This window comes from Peromyscus maniculatus, chromosome 22, assembly GCF_049852395.1.
Source record: "Peromyscus maniculatus bairdii isolate BWxNUB_F1_BW_parent chromosome 22, HU_Pman_BW_mat_3.1, whole genome shotgun sequence".
NCBI classification, from domain to species: Eukaryota; Metazoa; Chordata; class Mammalia; order Rodentia; family Cricetidae; genus Peromyscus; species Peromyscus maniculatus.
In genome coordinates, this window is record NC_134873.1 from 11,257,834 (window position 1) to 11,272,992 (window position 15,159).

The 15,159-nt window shown below is 52.1% G+C and overlaps 1 protein-coding gene across 3 annotated transcripts; it reads right to left on the reverse strand.

Moving 5' to 3' along the window:
- Nucleotides 1–1,228: 1,228 nt before the first annotated feature.
- Nucleotides 1,229–15,131, reverse strand: Rasal3 (RAS protein activator like 3). Of its 3 annotated transcripts, none has more exons than XM_006991280.4 (18): nt 15,065–15,131; nt 14,599–14,936; nt 11,577–11,716; nt 11,370–11,448; nt 11,207–11,268; nt 8,194–8,264; nt 7,682–7,808; nt 7,499–7,597; nt 6,545–7,081; nt 5,931–6,075; nt 5,580–5,724; nt 4,522–4,758; nt 4,226–4,427; nt 4,001–4,119; nt 2,894–3,284; nt 2,550–2,707; nt 1,881–1,944; nt 1,229–1,787 (listed from the first exon to the last, which is right to left on the reverse strand). In XM_006991280.4, exons 2-18 carry the CDS (start codon nt 14,921–14,923, stop codon nt 1,638–1,640), a joined length of 3,051 nt encoding a protein of 1,016 aa, XP_006991342.2. In that variant the 5' UTR covers nt 14,924–14,936; nt 15,065–15,131; the 3' UTR covers nt 1,229–1,637. The 3 variants fall into 3 exon arrangements, with proteins under 3 accessions (XP_006991342.2, XP_076415820.1, XP_006991341.2); XM_076559705.1 differs by having other exon boundaries at nt 14,599–14,933; nt 15,065–15,127; XM_006991279.4 differs by having other exon boundaries at nt 14,599–15,131.
- Nucleotides 15,132–15,159: the final 28 nt, after the last annotated feature.

The window sequence follows — 15,159 nt, forward strand, 5'->3', positions numbered from 1 at the left end:
AGCCCCGGCGCGCCGCCATGATGAGGAGGTCTGCCCCCCCTTGTGCCACTCCGGGGGGGGGGGGTCCAACGGGCGCGCCGCCATGTTGGGAGTGGCCAAGCAGGTCACCCTTAAAGGGTCCGCAGGACCTGAGCGTCTAGGGAGGGGCTCTGTTACCATAACAACATCCTCCTGCACCCCACTGGTTCTTCCTATACTAGGTTTGTTAGTAACACCAGATGAGTGGGAAGGAAGCAGAGAAGTTTTCCTTTGGGTCATTCTTAGATCATTGAGGACCCCACCCAGTCAGTCCTTAGCTTCAAGTCTCTTCCAGTCACATGGTCACTGGTCTTTATTCATTGTTTACATTGGACTTCAACATCTCCAAGACCCTAGAACTACTTTATGTCTGTCACGAATGCTAAGCTCTCCTCCACCTGGTCTTAAGATCTCAACCTCTAGACTAGCTCTTGTATACACATCACAAGCTTTCTCCCATTCATCACCATTTGTCCACCCATTTATCCACATGCTCAATCCATCAACCACTCAACAACCCAATAAACAAATCACCTATCCATTCATGCCTCTAAACACTATCTATCCAAAAGTTCACTTAACCTATCCACCCATATCCCATGTACAGGGCCATTGCTTCAGCAACCAAGTGTCTATTTGTCCATATAATAAAGGGATTCAACAATCCTTCCGAACATCCACCCATACATTCACCCATCAATTGCATATTCACCTTCTCCAAGTGATTAAGACAGGAGTTCACGTTTTTTTACTTTATTGTCTTCCCATGGCTCATTCGGGAGTCCCAAAAGACCTCAATAAATGTGAGATATGTATGTGTATGTACATTTGATTTCTCATTAGTTCAAGTGTTAATTTCCAATTGTGAGTCATTCTTCTCTAAGTAGACCTACCCATTATGATTAGTGACCTGCCTTAAACATCTACCAAGTCAAACATTCAGTGAATGCTAACCTAGTCATCTGCCTATTGTTTCATCTACCTTCCCCTTTTATCCATGAGTCAAATACCTGTGCATTTACTCAACCAGCCACAGAATGCAACTGTATTCTCCCCTTACATTCTCTTACTTCATTTGCCCTCCCTGCCTGGACTGTGATTTGAAATCTAGAAAGATTCTGTCACTTGGGGCCTGAGATACTTAGAGGGTGAGGTGGGATAGGAGGGTGGGAGATCTGTGCTTCACTGAAGAGCAGGCACTTCCCATAACAACGATTAATGCCTTTTATTGAACACCTTTAACAAAGAGTTGTCTACGACGTAGAGAATTTTAGATACATTTTACAGATGAGAGAATGGAATCTCCTGGAGTGATGGCCTAGATCACAGCAATGGAAAGAGTCTGTTTATTACTTCCATCTTTGGGGAACTTTAAATTAGGTAAGGATTTGGGAGAGCCGAATGGAGAACTGGGTGTGCTCTCCGATTAATCATTTGTAGGGGCAGAAAAGCCAGTGATTTTACTGAAATAGAGATTTACTGGGCAACCTCACAGTATCAGAGTGATCGGCACCTCCCACCCTGTCCCCCACTAACAGCCATGAAGGCTGAGGCAGAGGCATTACAACCCTCTGTAGTGGCTCTCTTAGCTTCCAGACCACGTGGCATGGAATGAGAGCTCAAGTGCCCATTGACAGCTTGGCTCCATTGACACATGGCGTTTTGAGAGGCAGGGGCTGGCTCCCTGGTGTCCTTGAAAGGAGCTGTAGACTGTAGAGGGTATCCCTCAGCTGGTCCTGAGTACATTCCATCTCAGTCAGGCGGTGCTCCTGGGAAGGCAGTGGAAATGGGCTTGGAGTCAAGGTGGGGGTGTTCGCCAAACGGACTCCCCACTCCCCTCCGGTCTCAGGCAAGAGTCTCACCAGACTTTTTAGCCTGTGGCTTCCGTTGCTTGGAAGACCACCCTCAGAATCCAACTTTGAGATCCTGTGGGGGTCAGAGGCAAGAGAGGGGGCAGGTCAAAAGCTGAGAAACTCCCTTCTATCCAGGGTGGACTTGGAGTGGTTGGGGCTTGGAGTGGACTAGGGTTTGTTCAGATTGGAGAGCAGGGGGTGTCTGAAGGAGGGTCTTGGCAAAGTTACTTGGTGTAACCCTGTAACTTCAGCACGCAGGGGGCTGAGGCAAGAGGGTGGAGGGTTCGTGGTCAGCTTGGGCTACATAGCTAAATCTTGCTTCACGGAAGGCAAAAAAGAAAGGAGGGAAAAAGATGGAAGGATTAATCAATCACCATTTGAAGGCAGAGACTGACCAATGGCCGAGAAGGACTGGCATGGCCCAATCCGGTTAGGAGGGGCTGGTTGAAGCGGTGTGAGTAAGTAAAATGACCAGCCAAAGACAGGTGTGAGGTAGGTCCGACAGTGTGCGAGAGAGGCTGCAGGGGCCTGGGGTGGTAACTTGGAGGTTGCTCATCTACGGAATGGAGCTGTTCGGACCTGGGGGCCGGCTTAGGCGGGGAGGGACTTTCTGGGTGAGATCTGGGCGGCCCTGTCAAAGAGGCGGAGATCTGAGCTATGGGGAAGGGCGGGACTCACCCAGCTCCCAGTCTGGAGTCCAGGTCCTGCAGCTGACAGCGCAGCTGCTCCTGCTGCTCCGTCAAGGCCTGGATGTGGGTACTCAGCGACTCCACCAGACGGGACAGAGCTTTCTGTTCCTCGCGGAGTGCAGCTACCTCGCACTGTATCTCTGCTAGCTATGGAAAGATAGCAGCTGTAATCCGACCCATCCTCATTTTATCATCTTTCTACTCTGTTAGGGAATTTGTTGGGCGGGGAAAACAGTCTCAGAGTCGGTTAGATGAGTCCTAAGGTCCTTTTTTAGTTCCGTTTCTACCCGCGGCCCGCCCCACTCCCAGGCTAGGATTTGGGCCGGATGTCACCTTGCCCACTGGTCGGTGAGTTCCCAAAGCTTGGTATCGGTCCCCGGGCTGGTCCAGCTGGCGCTGCCATGGCACCGACGGCTTCCGAGGCAGCGATGCAGAAGCTCCAGTCCAGGGCCGTCGGCATGGCGCTGGGCCAGTGCGGAGTGAGTCTTTGAGTCTCGGCCTGGGACCTGCAGAAGGGCGGCGGCGGGCAGGCCGCCTGGCGGGGACGCTCTGTGTGCGCTGCACTGGCCGCGGCCGCCTCTGGGACCGGTCCTCATCTGGACGCCGGCGGGCCCAGCTCCCTGCCCCTTGAAAGCTGCGCAGAGATTGGCTCTTGGAAATGAGAGGGGTGTGCTTGGGGAGGTCTCGGGGTGCCAGGAAACCGGGTTTCTCCCCTGAAGAGAAGCTGGAAATGGGACGCAGAAGTTCAGACCCTCAATTGGCCCCAGAGAGAACTCTAAATGACTCTACTTTTTACACCAGTATATCTCTATCTCTTAGGACCACACTTTGACCCATGACTTTGATGAGACACTGTCCTTAACTCCTGACTACCATCCCACTCTAATCTTTCCTCCCTCTCCAGCTTTGGCTCTGACTTCTGACCTTGACCTGACCCTTTCCGTAACTTTGATCCCAGTCTGACCCTGGCATCGACCTCTGCTCACAAGGGTATCCACTTTCTTCCCAATTGAGCCTATCTTCTACCCTGTTCTTGCTTTTGGATAGAAAATGGTCTCTAACCTGTAACCCCATAACTAGTCCTATTTGTCCTAAGCCCTAAGCTTGACCTTTGCTCCTCTGACCTTTGTAATATCTTGTCTCCTCCTGGACCCCTGATTTGACCCCATCCACAACCCCACAAAGCTACCTTCGCTGACCCTGGAGGTGACCCTTTCCTGACCTCTGACATGACTCTGTCCCAATCTTGGACTCTATCTGATTCTGTGAATATTTACCCTTTGACCACACAGTGGGCCACTCCTCTGCCTGCCTCCTTACATGACGCCACCCCCAGCTTCTGACCTCTGACCCCAACATGATCTTGCTCCTGGCATTATTCATCTTAACATAGGGGTCCCTCCTGCCACCCATGAGAACCTAGGCCAGACTTGAGGTTACCTGGAGTGGACCTGGGTGGGGATGCGGGGAAGACGCATTGGCACAGACACTGGAACAGGCCGGCCCTCTTCGATGGCTCGAAGTATGGTGGGCAGTGGTTCCAAGCTATCTTGGGTTGTCTGTCAAGGCAGGCAAGGAAGATGTCCTGTGAACTCTCTGGCACCAATGCCTCCCAGCCTTCTTGCCTTCCTACCCTGCATCCAGGGTTCTGGGTTCAGGCCATACCTGGTCAAGTTCAGCAAAGATTGTGCAGAGTTGGACATGAAGAACTGCCAACTGGAGGGCCAGGTCTCCACTGCCCTGGTAGCCCCTGGGTGTGGCATTTGCGTCCACCACGGCCACCTGGTCCAAGAAGTGTTGCATGGCTGGCCCGTGATCTTCCAGGAAGCTATTCATAAAGGCCATGTAGGCTTCCTTCTCGCCAAACCTGGGTTGGAGCCAAGCTGGTTGAGTCATAACCGGCACCTGCCAACCCCCTACTCCCCGATCCCATTATTGCCCCACATTATCCCAGCACCTACGGAGCACGGTTGGCAAGATTCTGGATAACCTTGGCGATCAGCGTAAGGGTTCGGGCTGGGCCTGGGGCCGGGTGCTCTGGTGCCAGGCCGAAGAGGCTGGGCGCCAAGATGGCAGGGCATAGGAGCCTTAGGAAGAGGGAGGCACACACCAGTCGGGGTCCCAGTGCCTCAGAGCCACGGGCTTTGCATGCTTCTCGCCAGCTTGAGAAGACAGTGCCCAGCTCCGCTGGGAACCAGCTGGGGCAGAAGAAGCAATGGTTAGAGGCAGGGGATAGGAACATAAAGACCGTGGATGATCAAGGTTGTACGTCCAGGGGTCAGGTGTTTGGAGAGCACTTACATGGCTTTTGTGTGACTCATGAAGCCTGTGTGTGCTTTCTTTTCATTGAGCCTGCTGTTTGGGTCGCACGGTTGGGGATATCTGGATAACAGTGCTTGGGGCTTGGGTCCCAGAGGCTAAGAACTTACAGCACAAGTGTAGCAACCTCTCGAGTCCGTACTCAGATTTGGGCAGACAAGATCACATGGGAACAGAGGCCATGAGATTGGGGTATAGTTATAATTCCACATGAGAGTGAGAGGTGCCTGAGTGTAATATGACTTAAGATAAGGCGAGGGGTACAATGTTACCTGGGATCATAAATCACAGGATTAAAGCATGCAAGTTATCCTAGGGTCAGAAGCTAAGGGATTGGATGCTCATGTTTCCTATAACCAGTTTCATGAGATTTGGCATACAGGGGTCATGGGATTAGGAATATGCATCATTTGGAATTGAAATCTTACGTTGACCAAGGTTAAGCGGTCGGAATCACTTGTGGTTAAAGGCAAAGGAAGTGAGTCTTTAGGTTACTTGGGGTTAGGTGGTATGGCATGAGTGTAGGGTTTGCCAGATTCAACAAATAAAACCAGGGCGGTTAAATCTGACTTTGATATAAGCATATCTTCAATACTGAACCAAATTTAATTGAGTGCCCTGCATTTTGTTGGTTGGTCAGGGCAGCGCAGTGGCTGAGAGGCGGGGGGCCGGACTTGGGTGCTGGGTCCCTGGCTCTCACTTGTAAGAGTGGACGATGGCCTCAAACACCTCCTCACAGCTGGTTCGGAGTCTGGCTTGGTGTGTGGAGAGCTCTGGTGTGGGGCATTTGCTAGGGTCCACTTCACAGTCCTCAGTGGAGGCACAGAGACACCGCAAAACTTCCCCTGAGGTCCAGAACAGACAGTCTAAGGTCACGAACCCAGACACATCACACCCAGCCTCCAACCCTATCTCCAGCTTACTCTGGAAGCACCTAACATCTTGGGGAAATAGCAACACTCCACTCCCACCCGAAGGCACCATTCATTCCAAGAAGACAGGTCACTCGGGGCTTCCTGGACCTCTGGCACCAATCCCTCTCTCAGCTTACCCAGGGTCTCCTGGAGGTACTCCTGGGCCACCAGTTTCATGTACTCATCAATGGCCTTGGTAGCTAAGGTATTCTCGCGGAATAGCAGCGCTTCACGGCCTCCACAGCGCGCCAGCTCTGCGGTGCCTAGGTCTGTCACTAATGCCTGTGGAGGACAGGGATCACATGGAATGAACTTGGGAATCCCAACCATTGGCCCAGCTTTCATACCTAGGCACAGGCCTTGTCCCTTCTTGCTGATATTCAGGCACAAAGCACAGCTTTTAGATGAGATCACAACCTCCACCTTTCACAGCAGAAACGGAGCCGATTAGCATAGAGGCTCACCTCCTGCCCCTCCCCTCTCGCTGAAGTTCAGACCTCACCCCTCTCAGTTGAAGTTCAGAGTCTGCCTCTCACAGTTTAAGTTCAGACCGCATCCCTAGCAGCTGAAATTCCAGACTAGCCTCAAGTAGTTGAATTTCAGGAGTCGTCCCTCATTGGTTAAGTGTGGCCCCGGCCCTCACGGCGCCTTGCCCTGATGGACACTGTCCAGGCCCTTCCTCCCCAGCATAATTCAGAAAGCTCTGTCTGTCCTCTCCGGGCCACCTATCTGCGTAGACATGGCTGCTCACCTGCGCCCGGCCAGTGGCCCGTAGCACGCGCACCATGGCTGCTGCCAGCTCCTCCTTGGCCTGAGCAGACAGCGCTGACTCCAGCGCCTCGCACAGGCGCGCGTAGTGGAAGGTGAGGAACTCGGCCAGTTCCTTGTAGCGCTCCGACGGCAGCACACGCAGACGTCGCACCCTTATCCTTGCCCGTAGCGCCGCGCCGGCCGGCGCCCCTAGCACCGGGAACCAGCGTTCCAGGCCTGCGGCGGGCGCGCGGGGGATGCTCACCTCGTCCAGCTCCAGCGCCACCCTGCCCACGGTTGCACCTGCCGGGCCTGCTCCGCGCAGCCGCAGTGACAGGCGACGGGCTGGTGGCAGCGCTTCGAAGTGGAAGCGCTCCGCCCAGAAGAGCTGACCTGGGCCGGCCCGCGGAGCAGTGCGTGCCAGTAGCGCCCCGTCCAGCCACAGCTCCGCACGCACTCCGGGTGCCGCTGCTCGGGGCAGCCCCTTGGCCTCGTGCACCCAAACGGTCAGCCAAGTCTCTTGCCTCTCCACGTTGTCCTGCGTGCAGGAATGGGATAGAAGGAGTGTTTTGGATGTGTCTGCCCTCCAGGACGCGCACTGTGACTCCCATGTCGCAGGACCCCTTGGGGAAGAGGCTGGGGCCACGAATGTCTGGGAGCCGTGAGCAGAACACATCTAGCTTTGGGAAGTGTCGCACACATAGGGGTTTAGGATATAAAAGGAGTAGCCCCGGACTGAGGACTTGGCGACTACTTGGTAGGCAGGACTTGGGGAGCAAACAGATCCAGAACTGGATGCGAGGGCAAGTCTGACATTCATGGGGTTGATGTTTGCACAGCTGTGGACTAGGCAGATGTGTTGCATGGGAAGGTTTGGAGCAAACTGGGTAGCGTGTAAGGGCCAGGGCCTGGCTTGTGGAAGGGCTTTCTGTGTCTGTCCCCTCACTCTCCTGACCTGGCTGGGCTGGAACTGCCGACGAAGGTCCTCAATCCAACGGTCTCTCTCAGCGCTGGAGCGACAAGAGAAACAGCGGCTCCCGCCCGCCCAGGTCACCTATTGGGTACAGGAATGAAGGATTTAATAGAGGCTAACATGGAGCCAAGGTTTAGTAGAGGCGAAGGGAGGTTCCTCATTTACCTGGAAGCAGTGTGGCTCTCCCAGGAGGCTAGGATGCAGTGGCCAGACTCGCACATCCCTCTCAGCACCCAGGTCCAGCTCAGAGAGTGTGGCCAGTGATTCCCTAGAACCCAGAGCACTGGGGGGTCTGGAGCCAGGGAAGGGGAACAAGTGGTCATTCCTTGCTCACTCAGACCTTAGCTTTCTAATCTCTAGTCATCCTAGCTGCTGTCCCTTCCGGTCTCTTAGCGTTGGACCTGTTCCCGCCCTGCCCTTTATGGTTTAATTTCCATGCATTCTTTGGAGCTCTCAGATCCAGGGTGTTCAGTTAGCTTCTATTCCAGAGACCACTCCCACCCTTCAACCAAGAGATGAGAAAATGCCTGCAGTCTGTGTAGCTCCAAGTTCACGCGGTGTGGGGCAGAATAGAGAGAACATGGGAGGGGGCAGGTGGAAGGGAGGATAAGGAACCCAGAGGTGCAGACTGGCACAATGTTGAGGCACAAGCCTTCCAGCTTCCCGGAGACTCTTACCCATCTCGAGGGCCATGGGCTCCCAGCTCTGACCTGGCCTTTTTCTTCTCCTTCAGCCTCTTGAGTAACCCCTAAGGGGGCAGAGCGGTATGTGAGCCAGGTAGAACCCTGTGCTCTCTCCTCAGCTCTGTCCTCCCAGAGTGTCCTTCAGGATCTGCTAGTCTTGGGGGACCCAGCCCATGTCCAGGCTGCACTAATATCTATAACCAGGAGATGATGTTTATGTTTTGCAATACTGGGGATCGAACTCGGGAACTCGTGAGGGGCAAATGCTCTTAAATTAAGAGCTATCTTGATGCTATCTCCCCCTGCCCAACGGCTCTTGCATTTCTCTCTCTCCCCTCTCTCCCCTCTCTCTCCTCCCCTCCCTTTCTTCCTTCCTTAGTCATGCCTTTTGAGTTAGTGCCTAGGAAAGTCAGCATGTGCAATAACAGAGGTTAGCAAGGACCTGCATGGATAGGGAGGCAGGGGCTGCTGAAAAAGCCCAGAGTGTCAGGGAAAGCATGTGTAGGCTTTCGTTCAATATCCAAAAACAGTGACAGAAAGAAGGAAAAGGAAAAGTTATACTTTTTGAGTTAGAACTCAGTAAAGCAGGCAGGCTTCCATTTCTAATGTTTACAATATTTTTCCATGTATCCTTGTGTGTGATGTGTATGTGTGCATATGTAAGTGAGTGTGTATGCACATGTGTATGTGTGGTCCTGAGGCTGACATCAAGAGTCTTCCTCAGAGCTAGGCATGGTGGCACATGCCTTTATTCCCAGCACTCTGGAGGCAGAGGCAGGAGGATCTCTATGAGTTTCAGGCCAGCCCGTTGTAGAATATTATTTTAAGGTGTGTTACTTTGGTTTATGTTGCATTTGTTTAAATCTATGAAGCTGTGTTACTTTGCCTGCTAAAATACCCAATGGTCTAATAAAGAACTGAACAGCCAATAGCGAGGCAGGAGAAAGGATAGGCAGGGGGTGGGGGGTGGGGGGGTGGGGGGGTGAGGATGGGGGTTGGGGAGTGGCAGGCAGAGAGAATAAATAGAAGGAGAAATCTGGGAGGAGAGGAAAAAAAAAAGAGGATGTAGCCAGAGAAGGAGGAGAACTCCAGGGGCTAGCCACCCAGCTACACAGCCAGCCACAGAGTGAGAATAAGTTTACAGAAGTAAGAGAATGGGAAAAGCCCAGAGGCAAAAGGTAGATAGGATAAGTTAAGGAAAACTGGCAAGAAACAAGTCAAGCTAAGGCCAGGCATTTACAATTAAAAATAAGCCTCTGTGTGTGATTCATTTGGGAGCTGGGTAGAAGCCCCCCAAAAGATAAAAGAGTAAAAACAAACAAACAAACAAACAAAGAAGCAAACACAAAAACAAGAACACCAGCCTGGTCTACAAAGCAAGTTCCAGGACAGCCAGGGCTGTTACGCAGAGAAACCCTGTCTTGAAACAAACAAGCCAACAAAGATTCTTCCTCAGGCTCGCCACCAGGAGGCAGGGTCTCTCACTGAACCCAGAACGCACTGATCTGATAGCTGCCAGTTTGTTCTGGGGATTCTGTTTCTGCCTTCCAAGTACTAGACTTACAGGCAGGCTGCCATGCTTACCCAGCGTTTGCATGGGCGCAGAGGATCCAAACTCTGATCCTCATGTTTGCTTGGCCACTGAGTCATCTCCCCAGCCCCAACAGCCAGAATTCTCTAGAGACTCTTTATAAACTAGAGAGGGAACAGGGTGTGGTGACTCACATCTATAATCCCAGAATTTAGGATGCTAATGCAGGAGAACTGCTAAGAATTAAAGATTTATTTATTTATTAAGTATAATGTTCTGCTTGCATGTATGCCTTCAAGCCAGAAGAGGGCACCAGATCTCATTACAGATGGTTGTGAGCTATCATGTGGTTGCTGGGAATTGAACTCAGGACCTCTGGAAGAGCAGCCAGTGCTCTTAACCTCTGAGCCATCTCTCCAGCCAGAATTGCTGAGAATTAGAGGCCAGCATGAGCTACATACCAATTTACAGGAAATTCTGGACTCTAGTATGAGACTTTTAAAAATATAAAACCTAGAGCCCGGTGGTGGTGGCCCAGCACCATCAGCACTCCCAGCACTCAGGAGGCAGAGCCAGGTGGATCTCTGTGAGTTCAAGGCCAGCCTGGTCTACAGAGCGAGATCTAGGACAGGCACCAAAACTACACAGAGAAACCCTGTCTTGAAAAACAACAACTAACTAACTAACTAAAACCTAGCTCGGTGGTGGTGGACCTCGTCTTTGATCCCAGCACTCAGGAGGAAGAGGCAGGCAGATCTCTGAGAGTTTGAGGCCAGCCTGGGCTACAGAGTGAGTTCTAGGACAGCTAGGATTGGGCTTGGCATAGTGGTGCACACCTTTGATCTCAGGACTTAGGAGGCAGAGGCAGATGGGTCTCTGAATTCGAGGTCAGCCTGGACTACATAGTGGCTACATAGAGAGACCCTGTCTGAAAAACAAACCAACAAAAACCCCACAACCCTCCCCCCTCCCCACATATATCCAAACAAAACCAGAGGAATTTTCTCCTTAGCTCTATTCAACAAACAACAGATGAAGGAGGCTCAGAGCTGGCCATGACCTACCCATGATCCTTTTTTTTGCCCTGGCCCTCCAGGCCCAGGACTGTAATCCCTGCTATTCCGGAGGCAGAGGTAAGAAGATCACACATTTTAAAATAGTTGTCATTTTGTGTGTATGTGTGTGTTTATTTTTCAGGCCGTCTCAATATGTACCCCTGGCTTGCCGGGAACTCACTATGGAGCCTGAGCAATCCTGTCTCTGTGTACTGGGATTGTAGGCACGCACTGCCACACCTGGCCCTAATATATATATATATATATATATATATATATATATATATATATATATATATATATATATATATATATATATATATTAATTAGGTCTCCAGATTTAATTAGATGGTACAGCATGTGTGAGGCCCAGGTCTGGGAGACCTTGTTCACGCCCACCCTGTCACACTGGCTGCCATACCCGAACATTGTGGACCTGGTTGGAACCAGTAGCTTCCAGCTCAGTTTTTCCAGGAGTGCGATCTGTGGGTGGTTAGAGGTAGGAGGTTAAGGGCAGGACCATGATTACGAATCACTTTGAAAAGCACCCCAGTTCTAGAGCCTCCTCAGTCTCCCAAATTTACCTGGATCCCGGAGGTTCCCCATGGATGCCTGCATGCTGCTTTCCGAGCTGGCGCTTCCCATCCGGATTTGGCGAGGACCCTGTCCTCCCACAGAAGTCGGCAGTCAGGAAGGGGAGACAGACAGGGGGGTGGCGCGTATGTCTCTAGTGTTTGCCCCTTTGCCACTGCATCTGTCCAGTCCCCTTTCCTCTCCTCGATCTTTCTTACCTCCTCCTCACCAAGCAGCACCAGCCTTCCTTCAAGCAGGGTGAAGCCCCCGATGTCCCAAACAGGCATGTCAGGAGTGGGAGGCTCAGGGATCTGTGCAACAGGTGGATCTGGGGGTACTTCCAACTCCGGCTCTGGCTCTGGGAAGAGGAGGGGATGCTGGTTTCAGAGCCTCCCCTTTCTCCCTCTGATGCCCTTCTGCATGTTCAGAACCATGCCAGGCTGGGCGTCATTTGACAAATCTCTACCAGTACTGTGTTTACCACTTTACATGCCTTCTCTCACTCAGTCCTTCAAAAGCCGTTTAAAGGGCACTGACTGAGGCCCAGACAGGTTGAGTGGCCTACCCAGAATCACACAGCTTTTGAGTGGTTAAGCCAGGCTTCTAACACAACCATTCTTCCCTTAACCAAGAGGGTGGGCAAGGCTGAGCCCCGTAGGACATTGAGCTAGGAGGATGATGAGTTCCAGGCCAGTTTGGGCTACTGATTGAGACCTTATCCCAAAAGGGGAGGAGGGAGGGAGAGAGAGAACATGAGAATGAAGGGGCAGAAGCCTTGGCTTCCTATGTAAATAACTAATCTGGGGTCAGCAAGGAGGCTTAACAGGTAAAGGTGCCAGCCATGGGGGCCTGATGTTAATTCAATCCCTAGAACTCACGTAAAGGTGGAAGGAGAAAAAAAACCAATTCTCTAGTTATCCTCTGACTTCCACATGCTGTGCATATGCCCACTGATAAAAAAAACCTCTCTGAGGTGGAGAGCATTCAATCTGAGAAAGCTGTATAAAAGATACTGGAAGTATATTGGAGTTTTCTTTCTTGGGGAGGTGGCGCTGGTGCAGAGTGGACCAGGGAAGACTCCCCTCTGCACTAGGTTTTGAATTTCACCCAGCCAAGCTGAAAGGGATGGAAGCAGGAGTATCTGAACAGAGGCCAGCAGAAGGGGAAGGCCCAGGGAAATAAAGGGAAGGGTGAGAAAGGCTGGAGAGAAGGCCTTGGCAACCAGTTAGGAACTAGGGTTGGTTTGTTTGTGGTGCTGGGGATTGAGCCCTGGGCTTGGCTTGTGCTAAGCGTGCCCTCCATCAACGGGCTACACCCAGTCCCCAATCGTGGGAGGAGGAGGAGTGAGCTGTGGGGGATGGAGAGCTAAGTAGGAGCAGGGCTGCGTGGTAGAAAGCTCTGTCTGGATCCTATTAGCAGGCAACTATATGGTGGACCCTGAGGGCCTCAAAGAATGCTCTGAAGGGCTGGGAGCTTAGTAGTAGAGCACTTGCCTTCCTGTGTGAGCCCTTAAATTAGAAAAAGAAAAAAAGAAATAGTTGGGCAGCAAATGGGAGGCAGAGACAGGCTCTGTGAGTCAGAGGCCAGCCTGGGCTACATAGCCAGACCCCGTCTCGGGGAGAAAAAAAATCCCTACAATATGAAACCATTTTTTTTCTAAAATAATACTATATACTGAGTTGCCTTTTATGACATTTGTTTAGTGCGTGTACACACTCTCTTGTCTCTCGCACAAGGGCAGGCCAGAGGACAGCCCAAATTTGTTTATTTGGGGAGTGGAATGTACGCCATGCTTCATGTGGAGGTCAAAGGACAACTTTCAGGAGCCAGTTCTCTCCTTCCGTTCCACCCCGTGGGTCTTCAGGCTTACCACCAGGCGCCTTTGCCTGTCAATCATCTTGCCAGAGCCTCATTTGTTTGGAGAGAGTCTCGTTATACAGTTCAGATCAATCCTCCCCCTGCTCCTGCCTTCCTAGTGCTGGGATTATAGGTGCGCATTAATATTCCCAGCTCCGAAAGGAATGGAAGGTGTTTCAAGAACTTCTAGGAAAGAGCTGAATTAACCTTGAGCTTCCAGGAAATAAGGGCTGAATCTTCTCAGTTTATTTTTCTACTCTGCTTCCCCACTAGGGGCAATGCGTACTTTTTCTTTCTTTCTTGGTGATGGGTATAAAACCCACAATCCCACAGCTTCTCCCATGTTAAACAAGCGCTCTACCGCTGAACCACATCCACAGCCTCAACTCTTTCTCACTCATGGATGTCCTAGTATATGCTAGGCCCTGGGGTCGTAGTATGCCTGGCCTCTAAGCTTCACAGTCTCCACTAGTCTCCTAGTTCTCCTTTGGCAGCATCTGTCACCTTCACATTGACGTGTGTGTGTGTATGTGTGTGTGTGTGTGTGTGTGTGTGTGTGTGTATAACTACCCCCCCCCACACACACACACACACTCTGTGAACTCTGCAGGGCAGGCAGTGTCTTCTGCTTTGCCCACAGCTGTCCTCAGTGCCTCAGTTAGGGACTAGAACCAGTTCAATGGTCAGAAACACGTCTGCTTGGGCCAGCATGATGACTCAGAAGGTAAAGACGCTTGCCACCAAGGCTAACCATCTGAGTTTGATCCCCAGGACCCACATGATGGAAGGAGAGGACGGACTCCTGACAGCTGTCATTTGACTTCCTCACTGGAACTGTGGCTTGCCCCCCAACATAAATTAACACATGCAGGTTGTCCTCTGACCTCAACACATGTGCTGTGATAAGGGAGATGAGATATGCCCACATTCAGGCACACACATACAGAAGGAACGAGTAAGCATCTGTTTGAAGGAGTGTGCTCTTCAAGGCAGAGATGGGGAATTTCAGACTCAAGCAAACAAAGTAAGGCAGAGGCTGTAAGGCAGCTGAGATTCAGAGCCAGTCAGTGCCTTGGTCGGTTGGATACAGAAGACAACCCTCAGGGCCAAGAGCCATTGAACATCCAGATAGCACTAAGGTGTGTCAGTTCAATGCCCCTTCCTCCCGCTGAAGCCCAGCTGCCTACAGGTCCTGTGAGTCTCCCTCACTCCAGTTTAGGGGGAAAGACAGATGAGGGCTGCTGGGGGCCCCAGCCACTTCCTTCTGGGCTTTCATACTCCCCACAACTTCCTGTGTCTAGAGGGCTGATGTTAGGTTGACAGACAAACACCCAGGCATCCGGCCACCCAGCCTGGTCCCAGCTCGGGTGGGGGAGAACATACCTGGGGCCTTGGGACTTGGCTTGGGCTCCAGCGGTGCCACGTTCTTGTGCCTCCCCCACAGGGTCTTGGAAAGCCGGAGGCGACTGGGCCTTGACTCCTTAGGGGGTGCAGAGAGGACCCGACGAAATAGAGATCGAGGGGCTGGCTGGCTGCTCACCATGGGCTCCTGATGGCTCATGGTCCTTCTCCAGCCGGTGAAGCGGCCCCAGCGGAACCCTCCAGCAGCCTTCTCCCCTCCGCCTCCAGTGTGCCAACGGTAGGACGCCAGCGCAGAGGGCGGCGCGGGCAGCGTTTCGGTGGCTTCACTCGGCAACGGTGGGTCCATGGCGGAGTCTCTGCTGCGAGACCAGAAGGTGACAGTTCTGCGCATTGTCTGCCCACATTCTGTCTTCATCTTCCCCGGTCTCTTCTCAGCTTTGCCTCCAAGGAATACTTTTGAGGGTGCCAGACGCACACCCTCCCTTACCTTGATTTCCTGCCCAGTCCCAGAATCAGCAGCCGTCTGCACTGTGCCTAGCTTCCTTCTTCGTAACCTAGCTCCACGTGACCCTGTCTATCTCT

What these genes read in the sequence shown, in the direction of transcription:
- Rasal3 (XM_006991279.4), bottom strand. Translation starts at nt 14,992, where the DNA reads ATGAAGACAGAATGTGGGCAGACAATGCGCAGAACTGTCACCTTCTGG. An exon ending in ACCAGGTCCACAATGTTCGG is followed by an intron (nt 8,265 to 11,206) that starts GTATGGCAGCCA and finishes CTGCCCCCTTAG; the next exon opens with GGGTTACTCAAGAGGCTGAA. An exon ending in GAGAGCCACACTGCTTCCAG is followed by an intron (nt 7,598 to 7,681) that starts GTAAATGAGGAA and finishes TGTACCCAATAG; the next exon opens with GTGACCTGGGCGGGCGGGAG.